We start from the raw sequence: 20,729 nt of genomic DNA on the forward strand, positions 1-20,729 counted from the left end.
GCGTACCCTCCCCCTCCAGCGTACCAGCCCCCCCCAGCATACCCTCCCCCCCACACGTACCAGCCCCCCCCCCCCCCAGCCTACCCCCCCGCCCCAGCGAACCCTCCCCCTCCCCAGCGTACCTGTACCTCCACCATCCAGTCGACCAAGATCGCTCGCATCTGCACATTGAGTTCCGGCTGGTGATGCATGTAGTTCATCAGGGCAAAGTGCTTCTGTGGGGAGTGCACACACACACACACACACACACACACACACACACACACACACACAGACACACACACACACACACACAGACACACACACACACACACACACAGACACACACACAGACACACACACACACACAGACACACAGTTTATCTTCTCTTCCAGAAGCAATGCTCGCCGCCAATCCTGCGGCGGGGGGAGAGACTTTGCGCCGAGGTTACCCCGCTCCTGCCTCAGGGGCTCAAGGCCCTGCCGATGTGGCACTGAGCGGGTGTGTAGACCTCGCTCCCCGGGGGGGGGGGCGGAGGCGGAATTCCCGGCGGTCCGTGTCACCCCCGTTAATGGGGAGGGCCGCTATGCAGACTGCTGGCCCGTCAATGGCCTCCACTGGGCAACCGGGGCTGCGCAGCCCGGCCACCGCGGATCAGCACGACGCAGCTCCCCTTTAACCTCCGTCCCGGGAGCGGAGGTTGGCCCACTGAGAGCTCACCGCGCATGACGATGACATCATCAGCCCGGGGCGCAACTAGTGGGGCACGGCGCTTCTGTGTTCGCCCCTCCGCTAACTCCTGTGCAATACGTGGGCCGGTAGCGCTCCCCGCCCCGGTCTCCCCATTCTCCCCCCACCGAGGTCCCCCCCACCGAGGTCTCCCCCACCTAGGTCTCTCCCCCCCATCCCCCCCCCCCCCCCCCCACCCAGGTCTCCTCCCATCCCGCCCCCACCAAGGTCTCTCCCCCCACCACCCTCCCCCCCTCCCCAAGACTCCCCCCACCCCAAGGTCCCCCACGCTCTCCCCCTCCCCCCCCCTGGTCTCACCCGCCCCCCCGCCACCCCATTCTCCCCGCTTCCCCGCCCTCCCAGGTCTCCCCGCGTCGCGCCCCCCCCCCCCCCCCGGGCACTGACCTCCCTCTGCCTCATGTATTTGAAGATGTCCTCGGTGTAGGCGCCTGGCATGGCTCTCTCCTCCAGCCTGTCGGACACGGCGAGATGGAATGGCCGAGGCTGCTCCGTAACCCCGAGGGAGTATTCCAGGGGGAACGGGGGAGGGAACAGTGGGTGAGATCAGACCATGTTCGAGCATCATCACTACTCCCGAGCGCACCATGCACAACTACAGCAAGCTCAGCGGGAGGGGCTGGGCACAAGTCTGACCTCGGGCCAAACTCCGTTCCCCAGCCACTGGCTCCATCCCTCTCCCCAACATCTGTCTGAGACTGAACCAGACTGTTCGCAACCTTGCTGTCATATTTGACCCTGAAATGAGCTTCCGGCCACATACCCGCAGCATAACTAAGACCACCTATTTCCACCTCCGTAACTTCGCCAGTCTCCGCCCCTGCCTCAGCTCATCCGCTGCTGAAGCCCTCATCGGTGCCGTTGTTACCTCCAGACTTGACTATTCCAACGCACTCCTGGCTGGCCTCTCACATTCTACCCGACGTAAACCAGAGGTGATCCAAAACTCGCCTGACCTGTGTTCTTCCTCGCACCCAGTCTCGCTCACCCATCACCCCCTGTGCTCGCTGCCCCGTGTCCTAACTCTCACCCAGTCCCGCTCACCCATCACCCCCTGTACTCGCTGTCCCGTGTCCTAACTCGCACCGAGTCCCACTCACCCATCACCCCCTGTGCTCACTGCCCCGTGTCCTAACTCGCACCCAGTCCCGCTCACCCATCACCCCCTGTGCTCGCTGCCCCGTGTCCTAACTCGCTCCGAGTCCCGCTCACCCATCACCCCCTGTGCTCGCTGCCCCGTGTCCTAACTCGCACCGAGTCCCGCTCACCCATCACCCCCTGTGCTCGCTGCCCCGTGTCCTAACTCGCACTCAGTCCCGCTCACCCATCACCCCCTGTACTCGCTGTCCCGTGTCCTAACTCGCACCGAGTCCCACTCACCCATCACCCCCTGTGCTCACTGCCCCGTGTCCTAACTCGCACCCAGTCCCGCTCACCCATCACCCCCTGTGCTCGCTGCCCCGTGTCCTAACTCGCTCCGAGTCCCGCTCACCCATCACCCCCTGTGCTCGCTGCCCCGTGTCCTAACTCGCACCGAGTCCCGCTCACCCATCACCCCCTGTGCTCGCTGCCCCGTGTCCTAACTCGCACCCAGTCCCGCTCACCCATCACCCCCTGTGCTCGCTGCCCCGTGTCCTAACTCGCACCAAGTCCCGCTCACCCATCACCCCCTGTGCTCGCTGCACCGTGTCCGAACTCGCACCAAGTCCCGCTCACCCATCACCCCCTGTGCTCGCTGCCCCGTGTCCTAACTCGCACCCAGTCCCGCTCACCCATCACCCCCTGTGCTCGCTGCCCCGTGTCCTAACTCACACCGCGTCCCGCTCACCCATCACCCCCTGTGCTCGCTGCCCCGTGTCCTAACTCGCACCGAGTCCCGCTCACCCATCACCCCCTGTGCTCGCTGCCCCATGTCCTAACTCGCACCGAGTCCCGCTCACCCATCACCCCCTGTGCTCGCTGCCCCGTGTCCTAACTCGCACCCAGTCCCGCTCACCCATCACCCCCTGTGCTCGCTGCCCCGTGTCCTAACTCGCACCAAGTCCCGCTCACCCATCACCCCCTGTGCTCGCTGCCCCGTGTCCTAACTCGCACCGAGTCCCACTCACCCATCACCCCCTGTGCTCGCTGCCCCGTGTCCTAACTCGCACCCAGTCCCGCTCACCCATCACCCCCTGTGCTCGCTGCCCCGTGTCCTAACTCGCTCCGAGTCCCGCTCACCCATCACCCCCTGTGCTCGCTGCCCCGTGTCCTAACTCGCACCGAGTCCCGCTCACCCATCACCCCCTGTGCTCGCTGCCCCGTGTCCTAACTCGCACCCAGTCCCGCTCACCCATCACCCCCTGTGCTCGCTGCCCCGTGTCCTAACTCGCACCAAGTCCCGCTCACCCATCACCCCCTGTGCTCGCTGCACCGTGTCCGAACTCGCACCGAGTCCCACTCACCCATCACCCCCTGTGCTCGCTGCCCCGTGTCCTAACTCGCACCCAGTCCCGCTCACCCATCACCCCCTGTGCTCGCTGCCCCGTGTCCTAACTCACACCGCGTCCCGCTCACCCATCACCCCCTGTGCTCGCTGCCCCGTGTCCTAACTCGCACCGAGTCCCGCTCACCCATCACCCCCTGTGCTCGCTGCCCCATGTCCTAACTCGCACCGAGTCCCGCTCACCCATCACCCCCTGTGCTCGCTGCCCCGTGTCCTAACTCGCACCCAGTCCCGCTCACCCATCACCCCCTGTGCTCGCTGCCCCGTGTCCTAACTCGCACCAAGTCCCGCTCACCCATCACCCCCTGTGCTCGCTGCCCCGTGTCCTAACTCGCACCGAGTCCCACTCACCCATCACCCCCTGTGCTCGCTGCCCCGTGTCCTAACTCGCACCCAGTCCCGCTCACCCATCACCCCCTGTGCTCGCTGCCCCGTGTCCTAACTCGCACCGAGTCCTGCTCATCCATCACCCTCTGTGCTCGCTGCCCCGTGTCCTAACTCGCACCGAGTCCCACTCACCCATCGCCCCCTGTGCTCGCTGCCCCGTGTCCTAACTCGCACCCAGTCCCGCTCACCCATCACCCCCTGTGCTCGCTGCCCCGTGTCCTAACTCGCACCGAGTCCTGCTCATCCATCACCCTCTGTGCTCGCTGCCCCGTGTCCTAACTCGCACCGAGTCCCGCTCATCCATCACCCCCTGTGTTTGCTGACCTACATTGGCTCCTGGTTCAGCAACACCTCCTTGTGTACAAATCCCTCCATGGCCCTCGCCTCTCCCTATCTCTGTAACCTCCTCCAGTCCCACAAGCCCCCACAAGATATCTGCACTCCTCCAATTCTGGCCTCTTGACCAGCCCCCGATTTCCATCGCTTCACTATCGGTGGCCGTGCCTTCAGCTGCCTGGGCCCCAAGCTCTGGAACTCCCTCCCTAAACCTCTCCGTCTCTCTCTCCTCCTTTAAGACGCTCCTTAAAACCGACGTCTTTGACCCAGCTTTTGGTCACCTATACCTAATATCTCCTTATGTGGCTCGGTCTCAAATTTTGTCTGATAATTGCTCCTTGTGAAGTGTCGTGGGACATTTGACTACGTTAGGCACTATATAAATATAAGTTGTTATTGTTGACCGCCATAGATGTGAGTCGGTCACGACGTGAAGCGAGCCCGTACTGTGGTTGGGGTTATCCTTATACAGAGCTCGGGGACAGTATACACTCCCAGGGCAAGTACAGTACGGGGTTAGATACAGAGTAAAGCTCCCTCTACACTGTCCCATCAAACACTCCCAGGGCAGGTACAGCACGAGTTCCTGCAATGGAAATCTCTCAAAAGTCGGCAGCAATGAGATCGTTGTTGCTGATAAGTTCACCTAATATCAGTACCGAACGAGTCTAACGAATGGGACACGTTGCAATAGTGGTCACCGCTCCTGCCCCCGTTACCGTACGGTACAGACCGTATACTGCCCCCGCTATTTACCACAGATTGCTCCGACAGACTGCGTTCCTGTGGCACCTCCTCGCTCTCCGACGATCCAGCCTCTGCCACCGTGTCCGACGTTCTGCTCAGCCCATCCTCCGGGAGGAACCAACTGCAAAAGGGTGAGGGGAGAAATATAACACTTTGTGTTGTATGGAGGTGGACGAGGAGCAGGCCATTCAGCCCCTCGAGCCTGTTATACAGGAGCAGGAGGAGGCCCATTCAGCCCCTCGAGCCTGTTACACAGGAACAAGAGGAGGCCATTCAGCCCCTCGAGCCTGTTACGCAGGAACAGGAGGAGGCCCATTCAGCCCCTCGAGCCTGTTACACAGGAACAAGAGGCCATTCAGCCCCTCGAGCCTGTTACACAGGAACAGGAGGAGGCCCATTCAGCCCCTCGAGCCTGTTACACAGGAACAGGAGGAGACCATTCAGCCCCTCGAGTCTGTTACACAGGAACAGGAGGAGGCCATTCAGCCCCTCGTGCCTGTTACACAGGAACAGGAGGAGGCCATTCAGCCCCTCGAGCCTGTTACACAGGAACAGGAGAAGGCCCAGTCAGCCCCTCGAACCTGTTATACAGGAACAGGAGGAGGCCCATTCAGCCCCTCAAGCCTGTTACACAGGAACAGGAGGAGGCCCATTCAGCCCCTTGAGCCTGTTACACAGTTGTACCTGCCCTAGGAGTGTTTGATGGGACAGTGTAGAGGGAGCTTTACTCTGTATCTAACCCCCTGTACCTGCCCTGGGAGTGTTTGATGGGACAGTGAAGAGGGAGCTTTACTCTGTATCTAACCCGTGCTGTACCTGCCCTGGGAGTGTTTGATGGGACAGTGAAGAGGGAGCTTTAATCTGTATCTAACCCGTGCTGTACCTGCCCTGGGAGTGTTTGATGGGACAGTGTAGAGGGAGCTTTACTCTGTATCTAACCCGTGCTATACCTGCCCTGGGAGTGTGTGATGGGACAGTGAAGAGGGAGCTTTACTCTGTATCTAACCCGTGCTGTACCTGCCCTGGGAGTGTTTGATGGGACAGTGTAGAGGGAGCTTTACTCTGTATCGAACCCCGTGCTGCACCTGCCCTGGGAGTGTTTGATGGGACAGTGTAGAGGGAGCTTTACTCTGTATCTAACCCGTGCTATACCTGCCCTGGGAGTGTGTGATGGGACAGTGTAGAGAGAGCTTTACTCCGTATTTAACCCCGTGCTGTACCTGCCCTGGGAGTGTGTGATGGGACAGTTCCTCACGTCGATGGGCCGAGGTTAAGCAAGGGGTGAGGAGTGGAGTGGACGGGTGACTTACTTCAGCATGTCTTCACTGGTACTCTCCGCCACCTCGGCCTCACGCATGGATCTCATTGGCTGTTTCCGCGGTGCTTTCATGGTGTTGCGGTTCCCTTCCTGTGAACACATTGAGGCTTGGTTGACACACTTGGCTGCTCAGCTTCTAAGAGCAGTAGTGGGACCCGCCCTCCAATATGCTTCAGAGACCATATGGATTATGTACAGCAGGCAGCTCAAAGCACTGGAGAAGTACAGCCAACGCTGCCTCCACAAGATCCTGCAAATCCATTGGCAAGATAGTCGCACCTAACGTCAATGTTCTTGCTCAGGCTAACATCCCCAGTATCGGAGCACTGACCACACTCAACCAGCTCCGCTGGGCCAGCCACATTGTTCACATGCCTGACACAAGACTCCCAAAGCAAGCGCTCTACTCGGAACTCCTTCACGGCAAACGAGCCAAAGGTGGGCAGAGGAAACGTTACAAGGGACCACCCTCAAAGCCTCCCTGATAAAGTGCAACATCCCCACCGACATCTGGGAGTCCCTGGCTAAAGACTGCCCTAAGTGGAGGAAGTGCATCCAGGAGGGCGCTGTGCACCTTGAGCCTCATCGCCGAGAGCATGCAGAAACCAAGCGCAGGCAGCGGAAGGAGCGTGCGGCAAACCAGGCTCCCCACCCACCCTTTCCTTCAACCACTGTCTGCCCCACCTGTGACAGGGACTGTAGGTCCCGCATTGGACTGTACAGTCACCTGAGAACTCATGTTAGTGTGGAAGCAAGTCATCCTCGACTCCGAGGGACTGCCCAAGAAGGAGAAGGTTTTAAACACACACACACACCCGTTGAACGACTGACAGCAAGCACCCTCACCACGATCGGGCAGCCATGGAGCGTCCTCTGCCACCTCCCCCATCCCACTGCCATTTCCCTCCCACTTTCTGAGGTATCTCCCGATGGGCGATGAGAACGTCAGCTCGTCACTGCGAGACTGATGGGGACGGCGTTTAACGGAACACTGTGGCCTCTCTGTGTATGAGACAGAATTACATCAAGGGTGCAGCACAGAAAAAGGCCATTGGGCCCCACCGCTCCGTGCCGGGGTTTATGCTCCACACCAGCCCCCTCCCACCCCTCTCCATCTCACCCCATCACCATATCCTTCTATTCCTTTCTCCCTCATGTGTGTATCCAACTTCCCCGCCAATCCATCTCTGCTATTCGCTTCAACCCCTCCCTGGAAGGGGAGGGTGGGGTGGGTGGTGGTCGAGAATCTACGAGAGGGGAGCAATTTTTCCTTGGACATTGCGCAGGCTGGGCTTACGTTGGTAAGGTTGCCACAGGTGGTTCTCTTTAAGGCTGGTCCTTGTGGGTGAGCGATGGGCCTCTTCGACAGGCTGACATTGTCAAGTGTTGCCGTCTGGTCGAAGAAAAAAGTGGAGGTTGTCATGAGCACAGGAATCTTTAGCTACAGGTCTCAGCAAGAAGGCCCACCTCCTCCCCACATCCCTCAGTCCTTTATATCTCTCCCTGTCTCTCTCACCCTATCTCTCCCTGTCTCCGTCTCTCTCTCCCTCTCTCTCTCACCCTATCTCTCTCTGTCTCCGTCTCTCGCTCTCTCTCTCTCTCTCTCTCTCTCCCTGTCTTCCTCTCTCTCTCCCTCTCTCGCCTTATCTCTCTCTGTTTCCATCTCTCTCTCCCCGTCTCTCTTTCTCTCTCTGGCCCTATCTCTCTCTGTCTCTGTCTCCCTCTCTCTCTCACCCTAGCTCTCTGTCTCTGTCTCCCTCTCTCACCCTAGCTCTCTCTGTCTCTGTCTCTCTCTCACCCTAGCTCTCTCTGTCTCTGTCTCCCTCTCTCTCTCACCCTATCTCTCTCTGTCTCCCTCTCTCTCTCACCCTATCTCTCTCTGTCTCCCTCTCTCTCTCACCCTATCTCTCTCTGTCTCCCTCTCTCTCTCACCCTATCTCTCTCTGTCTCCCTCTCTCTCTCACCCTATCTCTCTCTGTCTCCCGCTCTCTCTCACTCTATCTCTCTCTGTCTCCCGCTCTCTCTCACCCTATCTCTCTCTGTCTCCGTCTCTCTCTCTCTCTCTCTCTCTCTCTCTCTCTCTCTCTCTCTCTCCCTGTCTTCCTCTCTCTCTCCCTCTCTCGCCTTATCTCTCTCTGTTTCCGTCTCTCTCTCCCCGTCTCTCTTTCTCTCTCTGGCCCTATCTCTCTCTGTCTCCGTCTCTCTCTACCTGTCTCCCTCTCTCTCTCACCCTATCTCTCTCTGTCTCTGTCTCCCTCTCTCTCTCACCCTAGCTCTCTCTGACCCTATCTCTCTCTGTCTCCCGCTCTCTCTCACCCTATCTCTCTCTGTCTCCGTCTCCCTCTCCCCGTCTCCCTCCCTCCCTCCCAGTCTCTCTCTGGGAACTCTCGTCACTGTATCTTCTCCAATCGGGAGGCAGTGACGAGCAGCATTCCACAAAGGTCTCTGCTGCAGGTTCAACTATTCACTGCATTCTTACAGGGCTTGACAGGGTAGATGCAGGGAGGATGTTTTCCCCGGGCTGGGGAGGCTAGAACCAGGGGTCACAGTCTCAGGATAAGGGGTCGACCATTTAGGACTGAGATGAGGAGAAACCTCTTCACTCAGAGGGTGGTGAATCTTTGGGGTTCTCTGCCCCAGAGGGCTGTGGAGGCTCAGTCTTTGAGTATGCGACTCTCGGGGAAATTGAGCGATATGGGGACATGGGAGGAAAGTGTTGAGGTCGAAGATCAGCTATGATCTCATTGAATGGCGGAGCAGGCTTGAGGGGCCGAATTAGGAGACTCCTGCTCCTAATTCTGATGTTGATTACTCAATAGGGAGCCGTATATCGTGGACAGAGAAACAGAGTCAGCGTTTCAGGTCTGTGACCCTGCGTCAGAACGGACTTGGTGTCTCTCCCTCCACGGATGCTGCCTGGCCTGCTGAGAGGTTCCAGCATTTCCTGTTTCTGTTCTGGATTCCAGCATCAGCAGTATTTTGCTATTGAGCCATATATCCAAGTTTGCCTGATGGCACGAAGATCGATGTCACAGTAAGTAGTGCAGACGGCAGCATCAAATCGCAAAGCAACTCTTGATAGATTAAGTCAGTGGGCAAAAGTGGAAAGAGGGAAGGAGGGGAGGGAGGGAAGGAGGGAAGGAGGGAAGGAGGGAAGGAGGGTGGGAGGGACGGACATAATCGAGGTGTTCAAAACCATGAAGGATTTTGATGGAGTAAATAAGGAGAGACTGTTCCCAGGGCAGGAGGGTGGGTAACCAGGGGGACACAGATTGACGATAATCGGCGATGGAACCAGAGGGGGAGATAGGGAGAATGTTTTTACGCAGTGAGTTGTTGTGATCGGGAACGCGCTACCTGAAAGGGCGGTGGGAGCAGATTCAATAGTAACTTTCAAACCGGGAATTGGATAAATACTTGAAGGGGAAACATTCACCGGGCTGTGGGGAAAGAGCAGGGGGAAGTGGGACTGATTGGATCGCTCACTCACAGAGCCGGCACAGGCTCGATGGGCCCAATGGCCTCCTCCTGTGCGGTATGATTCTGTGATGAAGGACAGGACACTCTTGCAACCTGTGAACGGACACACCCCTGCTACTAGTACGTTAAAAAAAAAATGGAAAAGCAAAGCGAGAGAGCATTTATTTCTGTGAATAATTCCCCGCCGTACCTGCTGACTCTCCGAGATGGCAGCCTTCACTGAGCTCCGTAGGATGGTGGGCCTGGTCTTCATGGGTCTCCCGAGCCGGTCAGTGCCGGGTTCCACCCCTGCCTCGGACATGGCCCCACAGGCGAAGGAACGCAACACTTCAGGAAGGAAACAGGGCAGTCCCATCAGACTTTTTAATTGCGTACTGTACCTGACCACTTGCTTTTAGTGGTTTGTGTACCTGGGCGCCTGAATCTATCTGCTCCTCCACAGTTCCCAGTTCCTCATCATTTAGAAAAATGTCCTGAATTGTCCTTCTCGGGTCATAAGAACATAAGAAATAGGAGCAGGAATCGGCCATTCAGCCCCTCGAGCCTGCTCCGCCATTTAATAACATCATGGCTGATCCGATCATGGACTCATCTCAACTTCCCGATCCATATCTTCATTTATTACCCTCTCCTATATTCCGTTTGGTTTATAAAAATGGTTCCCACCAGAACAGAATAACGAAACACCCTCCACTTTAGTTAAACACACACACACACACACACACACACACACACACACACACACACACAGGCAAGAATATAACACAATATCGAAACGTATAAGATTATGAGGGGGCTTGACAAGGTGGATGCAGAGAGGATGTTTCCACTGATGGGGGAGACTAGAACTAGAGGGCACAAACTTAGAATAAGGGGGCCGCCCATTTAAAACTGAGATGAGGAGAAATTTCTTCTCTCAGAGGGTTGTAAATCTGGGCAGGGAAGTGGACCCGAGTCCATGATCAGATCAGCCATGATCGTATTAAATGGCGGAGCAGGCTCGAGGGGCCGTATGGCCGACTCCTGCTCCTAATTCTTATGTTCTTGTAATAGTGTTCGGGGTGAGGCAAACAATGGTGGGCCATGAACTCTGACCTCACAGTTCTTCTATTCCATGGATATCACTTTCTAGGACACTTATTAAAGTTGGACTTTCTCACTACCTGATTTGACAATTAGGGACCATAACTTTGAGAATAAACTGAAATCACCAGTTCACCACGTAAAATAGCAATAGCCATTCACAGAGATGACATAATAATCTAGATTTGTGACCTGTATGCATTAAAAGATGTTGAGTTGTTTCCTCAGTCTGAAGTGTAATGACAGATGTAGAAATCATTTTTTCTTTTTAATGCAATCTCTTCAAATTGAATTTGGGTCCAGAATGATCGACCTGATAGTTGTCCACACTAAACTGCATTTGCCACAGTTTTGCCCACTTGCTTAGCTCCACTCTCACTGGTCACCCTTGGCAAGTGGCTGCTTGTGATGTTTAAACCCGAACACAGAGTCTGTGACGGAGAGCAGGGGCAGCGAGCAAGGCTGATGGACCACAGTCAGGAGCAGGAACCACACTGTCGGAGGGGCAGTACTGAGGGAACGCCACACTGTTGGAGGGGCAGTACTGAGGGAGAGCCGCACTGTCGGAGGGGCAGTACTGAGGGAGCACCGCACTGACGGAGGGGCAGTACTGAGGGAGCGCCGCACTGACGGAGGGGCAGTACTGAGGGAGCGCTGCACTGTCGGAGGGGCAGTACTGAGGAAGAGCCGCACTGTCGGAGGGGCAGTACTGAGGGAGCGCCGCACTGACGGAGGGGCAGTACTGCGGGAGCGCCGCACTGTCGGAGGGGCAGTACTGAGGGAGCGCCGCACTGTTGGGGGAGGCAGTACTGAGGGAGCGTCGCACTGTCGGAGGGGCAGTACTGAGGGAGCGCCGCACTGTTGGGGGAGGCAGTACTGAAAGAGCGTCGCACTGTCGGAGGGGCAGTACTGAGGGAGCGCCGCACTGTCGGAGGGGCACTACTGAGGGAGTGCCGCACTGTTGGGGGGGGGGGGCAGTACTGAGCGAGCGTCGCATTGTCGGAGGGGCAGTACTTGGGAAAAAAAAAGTACTTCATTGGTTGTAAAGCACTTTGAGACATCCGGTAGTCGTGAATGGCGCTGTAGAAATGCAAGTCTTTCTTTCTTTATTCTTCTCACCATCCTGACGTGGAAATATATCGGCCGTTCCTTCGTCGTCGCTGGGTCAAAATCCTGGAACTCCCTCCCTAACAGCACTGTGGGAGCACCTTCACCACACGGACTGCAGCGGTTCAAGAAGGCGGCTCACCACCAGCTTCTCAAAGGGTAATTAGGGATGGGCAATAAATGCCGGCCTTGCCAGCCACACCCACATCCAAGGAACCAAGAAAATGAAAGGTGTGGGACTAAATGGACAATTGTTTCAAAAGAGCCACGGCAGGTACGATGGGCTGAATGGCCTCCTTCTGTGCTGTATCATTCTCTGATTGTGTCCATCTTATTAACTCATTTCACATAAATGGGTCAACACAGCCCTTAAAATATCGAAGTGATGCTATCTGGTTGGATGCTAATATTGCAAACAGTCATTTCTAGGCTGGTATTTGGGCCTGAAATTCCGATCAAGGTCTTCCCGCGGGCAATCGACTGAAAAAGTTAAAAATTATGCGCACCTACTTGTTCCTGCTGCGCTCGTTCGAACTTCCGAGCCTGAGGCCTTCACTCCTACGCATCGGAGCGCGTGCAGGTCAGGACGTGCGCAGGCCTGGAGCTGTCGTCACATGGCTCTGGGCAGCCAATCAAGCTACAGTATTTTCTCATACATAATAATGGAACTCCGTAAGTTGGAGATCCTATTATTATGAATGAGAAACCCCCCCCAAACACACAAAACACTAAAAAAAATAGAAAAATGCACTACATATTTAAGAATCATTTAAATTAAAGTTCTTAGAAAAAAATATTTTTCCCACTTTTTTAAAAAGATGCCTTAAAATAAACTTACCGTAGTGGGGTTTTTAACAATAAAATGTGTTTTTCTAACTTTATTTTAAAATGTTTTTGTGTATTTTTAAACAATTGCGCCTGTAAAAGTAGGCTATACGATTTTTGAGGACATTTGCTGGGCAAGATATGCGTAAATATCGGAAATTTTGTCCTCGCTCCCGAAATGCGCGAGATCTGTCAATCCAGAAACTTGTCAGATGGGAAAAGCTGGTTTTCAGCGCATGCGCATCATACGGCTTTTCCGATGTCTTCCCGGATCCGTAGAAACTTCGCACGGACCCGGGACATCAGAATTTCCGGACCACATATATTATTCAATCGTCAAACACAGGATTATATTAAATGGGGAAACATTTTTTTTACTAAAATAATACAACTTTTACAAGTCATAAGCAATGATTTCTACACAGTAATTTTAGACTGGAATTGTACATAAATGCAGGACTTTCTACTTTTGAGTTCGGGTTCGTTTTAATTAGCGTTCTGTCTCTCTACAACATGATAAGTCTATGGGCGTTTTAGAATTCATTTGCCGGTTCTGGACGAAACAGTTAGTGCTCGAGCGGTGCTGAAAACTTTGCACCAACTTTTCAAACTTTTAAATGATAACACACCGCTTGCTATTTACCAACTTAAAACAGCCTCTCTCACTGGCAACATCCCTGTACCACAATTTATTGCCATTTAGTGTGGTTCCAATTTGTGTTTAACTTTCATTCGGGTCGACTTTCGATCTTTCCCATTGATCGAAATGCTTTTCTCAGCTCTCTTGTACAATATTTCGGATTTAAACTGTTTTTGTTTTTGCTTTCTAGACTTTTTCACACACTTTCCAAGCTTGCAGAAGTCACTAGTGAGTGAAACCGAGGGCTCAGTGCATCTTTCAGTGCTGCTTTCCCAGCTCTTGTTAATATCAGTGTGATTTCCACTATTCTGTCTGAACCTTTCCCTCCTCTTTTATCTTTCTTGTGCCTCCTCTCTCTCACCTTTGCTCAGTTGGAGGGGGATCTCTGTGTTTTCCAGTGGCCCCCTCAAACGAAAGCTTGCTTCTTGCTGCTGCTGCTGGGGTGATGGTTAAACCGCCGCCCAAACTCTGGAACTGGCCAAGCCACGCCGGATTCCCCCCCGCGGGAAACCTCTTGAACCAGCCAATGGGAGACGGCTGCCCACATCGCGTCCCTGGTCACTGTTACTAAGGGGTGTGGCTAATTCCACTTCCGCATACGCCACCTGGGGCACAATGTGTATGCCCCCCTCCTTAAATGATACCCCAGTACTGCAATGGCCTTTGGAGTTTATCTCTGCCACCACGCAAGGCAAGGGGAAGGGGCAGGCTATTTTATCTTTTAATCAGCTGTGATCTGAGTCAGAGGGTGGTGGGTTCAAGTCCCCACTCCAGAGACATGAGCACAACAAAATCCAAGCTGACACTCCCCAGTGCTGAGGGAGCGCCGCACTGTCGGAGGAGCAGTACTGAGGGAGCGCCGCACTGTCAGAGGGACAGTACTGAGGGAGCACAGCACTGTCGGAGGGGCGGTACTGAGGGAGTGCCGCACTTTCCGAGGGCTGGTGCTGAGGGTGCGCCGCACTGTCGGAGGGGCAGAACTGAGGGTGCGCCGCACTGTCGGAGGGGCAGAACTGAAGGTGCGCCGCACTGTCGGAGGGGCAGTACTGAAGGTGCGCCGCACTGTCGGAGGGGCAGTACTGAAGGTGCGCTGCACTGTCGGAGGGGCGATACTGAGGGAGCGCCGCACCGTCCGAGGGATGGTGCTGAGGGAGCGCCGCACTGTCGGAGGGGCGATACTGAGGGAGCGCCGCACCGTCCGAGGGATGGTGCTGAGGGAGCGCCGCACTGTCGGAGGGGCGATACTGAGGGAGCGCCGCACTGTCGGAGGGGCGGTACTGAGGGAGCGCTGCGCTGTCGGAGGGATGGTGCTGAGGGAGCGCCGCACTGTCGGAGGGGTGGTACTGAGGGAGCGCTGCACTGTTGGAGGGGCGATACTGAGGGAGCGCGTACTGAGTTATCAGAGGGGCAGTACTGAGGGAGTGCTACACTGTCGGAGGGGCAGTACTGAGGGAGCGCGTACTGAGTTATCGGAGGGGCAGTACTGAGGAAGTGCTACACTGTCGGAGGGGCAGTACTGAGGGAGTGCTACACTGTCGGAGGGGCAGAACTGAGGGAGCGCCGCGCTGTCAGAGGGGCAGTACTGAGGGAGCGCCGCGCTGTCGGAGGGGCAGTACTGAGGGAGCGCCACGCTGCCGGAGGGGCAGTATTAAGGGAGCGCCGCACTGTCGGAGGAGCAGTACTGAGGGAGCGCCGCACTGTCAGAGGGACAGTACTGAGAGAGCACAGCACTGTCGGAGGGGCGGTACTGAGGGAGTGCCGCACTTTCCGAGGGCTGGTGCTGAGGGTGCGCCACACTGTCGGAGGGGCTGAACTGAGGGTGCGCTGCACTGTCGGAGGGGCAGTACTGAAGGTGCACTGCACTGTCGGAGGGGCAGTACTGAAGGTGCGCTGCACTGTCGGAGGGGCAGTACTGAAGGTGCGCTGCACTGTCGGAGGGGCGATACTGAGGGAGCGCCGCACCGTCCGAGGGATGGTGCTGAGGGAGTGCCGCACTGTCGGAGGGGCGGTACTGAGGGAGCGCTGTGCTGTCGGAGGGATGGTGCTGAGGGAGCGCCGGCTGTCGGAGGGGCGATACTGAGGGAGCGCCGAACTGTCGGAGGGGCGGTACTGAGGGAGCGTCACACTGTTGGAGGGGCGGTACTGAGGGAGCGCCGCACTGTCGGAGGGGCGGTTCTGAGGGAGCGCCGCACTGTCGGAGGGGCGGTACTGAGGGAGCGTCGCACTGTTGGAGGGGCGGTACTGAGGGAGCGTCGCACTGTCGGAGGGGCAGTTCTGAGGGAGCGCCGCACTGTCGGAGGGGCGGTACTGAGGGAGCGCCGCACTGTCGGACGGGCAGTACTGAGGGAGCGCCACACTGTCGGAGGGGCCATACTGAGGGAGTGCCACACTGTCGGAGGAGCCGTCTTTTGGATGAGACTGCTCTCAGTTGGACGCAAAAAATCCATCGGCCAGTACTTTTTGAAGTGTCGTCACTGTTGTAATGTGGGAAACGCAGCAGCCAATTTGCACACAGCAAGGTCCCACAACAGCAATATGATAATGACCAGATAATCTGTTTTTGTTATGTTGATTGAGGAATAAATATTGGTCCCAGGACACCGAGAATATCTCCCCTGCTCTTCTTCGAAATAGCGGCTATGGAATCTTTTACGTCCCCCTGAGAACAGACAGGGCCTCGGTTTTATGTCGCATCTCCTCCGACAGTGCAGTGATCCCTCAGCACTGCCCCTCCGACAGTGCGGCACTCCCTCAGTACTGCCCCTCCGACAGTGCGGCTCTCCCTCAGCACTGGAGACTTTCAAAGATATTTTTTTTAAAGCAAGATTATTTTTAGAACATGGAATGACCTACCAGAAACCGGTGGGAGCAGAATGCAAAATTACCTTTTTTAAAAAACGGGAAATAGTTAAGTATTTATAAAGAGAAATAACATAAAAGGGTGTGGGGAAAAGGACTGAGTGGATAGTTAATTCAGAGAGACTGCAAAAGTGCGATGGGCCGAATGGTCTCCTTCTGTGCATGATTGTCTGATTACAGTAGCACCAGAGGGGGAGATGAGGAGAATGTTTTTATTCAGCGAGCTGTTGTGATCGGGAGCGCGCTGCCTTAAAGGGCGGTGGGAGCAGATTCAATAGTAACGTTCAAACCGGGAATTGGATAAATACTGGAAAGGGAAACATTCACAGGGCTGTGGGGAAAGAGCAGGGGGAGTGGGACTGATTGGATCGCTCGCTCGCAGAGCCGGCACAGGCTCGATGGGCCTCCTTCTGCGCTGTATGATTCTGTGTCATGTTTTTAGGAGGGGCAGACTGGATTAGTTTTCACTTTCTGCGATCACAGGCGGATTGCAGCGGTTGGAACAGATTCATGGGTTTCTCAGGAAGGAGTTAAGTCATTCCATTCGTTTGCACGGCATCGTGTGGGGGTGTTTCTGTTTATAGTGTGCTTGTTTGGGGGCTGCATGTGTGTGGGTCAATGCCATTTTCAGTCCAGACCAGCTAAATGAGAAATACCTGTTTGTAATCCCTTCTGTCCTGGGATTTCTTCAAAAGAAGCCAGTAAGTGTGAATCCATCGGTGATGTGTTGCGTGTTGGAGAACAATCATACCTCAAACATCAATTTGATAGCGAGCATTCGTGCAGAAGTGTCTTTGTTGTTGATGAGGAACATTTGTAACTACCGTCAATATATTGTTTGTGCGTTCATCCACCCGTTCAAAACTCTGCTGCCCTGTGTCCTAACTCGCACCAAGTCCCGCTCACCCATCATCCCCTGTGTTCGCTGACCTACATTGGCTTCACAGTCAGCAACGCCTCGATTTCAAAATTCTCCTCGTGTACAAATCCCTCCATGGCCCTTGCCCCTCCCCCTCTCTTTCTCTGTAGCCTCCTCCAGCCCCACAACCCACCGAAATCTCTGTGCTCCACCAATTCTGGCCTCTTTCCCATCCCTGATTTCTTTTGCTCCGGCCGTGCCTTCTGTTGCCTGGGCCCTGAGCTCTGGCATTCCCTCCCTAAACCTCTCCGCCTCTCTCACCTTTTAAGATGCTCCTTAAAATCCATCTCTTCGATCAAGCTTCTGGTCATCTGTCCTAATATCTCCTTATGTGGCTCAGTGTCAAAATGTGTTTGATAATCGCGCTCCTGTGAAGCGCCCTGGGACGTTTTACTGCGTTAAAGGCGCTATATAAATGCAAGTTGATGTTAATCCTTACATTGTTACAAATCTTGTGTAGGGCTTTGAGCTCCTGTCCACTAATCTTGTCCTCATGTTTGGCCACAAGCTCCATCAATATTCATCAAGGGCATAGCAACATTGAAAGCGGAACGTCGAACCGAGCTTCCAGCGAGAGCTGGACCGGTTTCTGGCTGGGATGGCGATCCCATTACCGAAGGTCGGTACTGCAGTGAATTAGGGGCCAGAGTGATCAGCTGGACTAGCTTCGATGGGTTGGAGAGGAATTTCCTGGATTTCCCAGTTTTTTTTTGCCTTCTCTTAGGCGATCACATGGTTTGAGGTGGGTAGAGGTTGTATATATTGTGATGCACACGGTAATCGCAATTGGATGGATCAGAGAGTCTTTACCTGGCCATCATTGTTCAGGAGTAAAAGATCCCACGGCCACTATTTCCAAAAAGAGCAGGCAAGCTTTCCCTGGCTGACCTGGCCAGTATTTATCCCTCAACCATCACCTAAAAATACATGTCATTGCTGTATGTGGGAGCTTGCAGTGCGCCAATAGGCTGCCGAGTTTCCAACATTACAACAGTGGCTACACTTCAAAAAAAGTACTTCATTGGCTGTAAAGCACTTTGGGGCATCCTGAGGAGAGACTGAGTAGACTGGACCTATATTCTCTAGAGTTTAGAAGAATGAGAGGTGATCTCATTGAAACATACAAAATTCTTACAGGGCTTGACAGGGTCGATGCAGGGAGGATGTTTCCCCCGGGCTGGGGAGTCTAGAACCAGGGGTCACAGTCTCAGGATAAGGGGTCGGCCATTTAGGACTGAGATGAGGAGAAACCTCGTCACTCAGAGGGTGGTGAATCTTTGGAATTCTCTCCTCCAGAGGGCCCTGGAGGCTGAGTATTTGAGTATATACAAGACAGAGGTGCTAGGTCTATTTTCTTTGAAACAGAGGCTGAGGGGAGACCTGATTGAGGTGTATAAAATTATGAGGGCCTGGATAGCGTGGATAGGAAGGACCTGTTTCCCTTGGCAGTGGGGTCAACAATCGGGGGGCATAGATTGAAAGTAATTGGGGGACGGTTTAGAGGATTTGAGGGGGAACGTCTTCACTCAGGGGTGGTGGGGGTCTGGAACTCACTGCCTGAAAGGGTGATAAGAGGTTGAAACCCTCACATTTAAAATGTACTTGGATGTGCACTTGGAAGTGCCAAAATGGCCTCCTTCTGTGCTGTAAATGTCTATGATTCTATGATAGATTTTTGGATATTAAGGGAAATCAAGAGATATGGGGATCGGGCAGGAAAGTAGAGTTGAGGTCGAAGATCAGCCGTGATCTCATTGAATGGCGGAGCAGGCTCGAGGGGCCGAATGGCCAACTCCTGCTCCTGTTTCTTATGAAAAGTGCTGGATGACTATGCCTTCTATTCTTGGCGTCTGATTCTATATATTTTAGAAGCAGCCCCTGAACAGATTTAGGGCTTATGAAAGTGACTGCACACAGCACCTAAAACATACGCTGTAAATTCCCTGCTTGTCTAAAGGCTGCCGCAAAGCTCAGAAATGACGTAGGCGTCAGAATTTCTGGGTTGGAGCTGTCAGGCTGCAATGTTCTCTCAGCGAGGCCCCGTGACTGGTGTGTTGCTCTGTATCGATGCAGATTCAGTGCGTACATCAAACCATCTTCGACCATCACAACTGCATTCGCAGCAAAGGGGATCTTTAAATTGTATTGTTTAAAAACAATTAAGCTCCTTCCCTAAATTCCTTCTCCCCACCCCCCTATTGTTGGGACTACAGCACCAGAAATGTGTGAGCCAAAATGATAGCCGTAGTGTATGCACCTGTGAGGATGCTCAGAGTTGTAGAGCTGTTTCTGCCCGACTGCCTGCCTCTCTTCCGTGCTTACATCCGGGCCAGGGTGTCCCTGGAGATAGAGCACGCGGTGTCCACCGGTACGCTCGCGGCCTTCCGAGAGAGGTGGGCGCCGGAGGGACTGGAGTGCATCGTTACCCCCGGCAACCAAATTTTAATTTGATTACTATTGTTTAAAGTTTAATTTGCCGGTTTTAGTGCCGCCCCCCCCCCCTTTAACCAGGGGGCACTTGATTTATTTGATTAATTGATTTACAGGTGCAACTTAAAAATAGTTGTAGAGCTGTTGTTCGGCCGGCAGCTATACGAGTCAGAAAACACCCGATCTCGTCTGATCTTGGAAGCTAAGCAAAGTCCGAGCTGGATAGTAGGTGGATGGGAGACAGCCTGCGAATACCACGTGCAGTAGTATTTTCCTAGTTAATTTGGAAATTTGTGGCCCTTACTAAAAAGGGGTACTTCATTTTTAAAGTTCTATCCAAAATGGTGTAGAGCTGAGTTGGGAGTGGCTTAGCCAGTCACGTGATGTTCACAAGACTCAATAAAACCCCAGCCTGTTGGGTTTGGGGGATCCACGGTGGGGCAGGTGGTTGAGAGTCTGGTGGATGAACTGGTAATGTGTCGTGTGATTATTAAACCTTTTCTAATGAGCCAACTAGTTCTTAAGAATTCATAGCAATACATTGCTATTAATTCTTAAGCAAAGAACCCATGAAGCAAATACATTACAATAACGTTAATAGGAAATTCTACCACCCGCCGGCATCACATTGCAATCCCGTTCTTGCATCCAGACAAGGTGGGGTCGGGCGGGAAAGCCCTGCGTTCGAGAACAGGGACAGTCACTGAATCGTTACCCCCACCCCCATTAACCTAGGGATCACATATGCCAATTGTACGGGCTTGGCCATTTAGGACTGAGATGAGAAGGAATTTCTTCACTCAGAGGGTGGTGAATCTTTGGAATTCTCTGCCCGAGGCCTGTGGATGCCCAGTCTTTGAGTATATTCAAGGCGGAGATTGATAAATTTTTGGACTCTAGGGGAATCAAGGAACGGAGATTGGGCGGGAAAGTGGAGTTGAGGTCGATGATCAGCCCATCATCATCATAGGTGGTCCCTCAAACAAGGATGACTTGCTTCCACGAGTTCACAGATGTTTCGATGAAGGACCCGATGTTCCAGTGCTGAACTCCAGTTGAGGGGGTGGAAGATGCCTGTGCGTGGATTTTTTTAACGTGGGGTGGCCGTTGCACACCAGCCACCACACGGGCTTGACAGAGCTAGGTCTTGGTCCAGTGGCAAGACGACTGGAGACCTGCTCTGCTGCACGGACCTAGTGCGCGCACATATCGCAGTGTGGGCTGGGCCCGTGCTGCCCCTGGGCCCTCGGCTCTTCTGGGCCCCGTACCCTCATCTGTCGCACCTCCGCCACAAACACTCGCCGCTCCTCCGCCCCGACCTACTCACTCCTTTGTACCTGGGCCCTGCCGGTGTTCCTGCCCACGCTCCAAAACAGCGACCAGGGT

General features: G+C 54.4%; 1 protein-coding gene across 1 annotated transcript; it reads right to left on the minus strand.

Moving 5' to 3' along the window:
- Positions 1–122: 122 nt before the first annotated feature.
- LOC139250051 (G2/mitotic-specific cyclin-B3-like) lies at positions 123–12,214 on the minus strand (the record flags this gene model as incomplete). Its single annotated transcript, XM_070872621.1, has 7 exons — positions 12,181–12,214; positions 9,671–9,807; positions 7,298–7,393; positions 5,993–6,090; positions 4,692–4,803; positions 1,115–1,213; positions 123–215 (listed from the first exon to the last, which is right to left on the minus strand). Coding segments are annotated over exons 1-7 (636 nt in total), but the record flags the coding sequence as incomplete, so codon positions are not given.
- Positions 12,215–20,729: the final 8,515 nt, after the last annotated feature.

The sequence above is a fragment of the Pristiophorus japonicus genome, unplaced genomic scaffold, assembly GCF_044704955.1.
Source record: "Pristiophorus japonicus isolate sPriJap1 unplaced genomic scaffold, sPriJap1.hap1 HAP1_SCAFFOLD_342, whole genome shotgun sequence".
In the NCBI taxonomy this organism is placed as follows: domain Eukaryota; kingdom Metazoa; phylum Chordata; class Chondrichthyes; family Pristiophoridae; genus Pristiophorus; species Pristiophorus japonicus.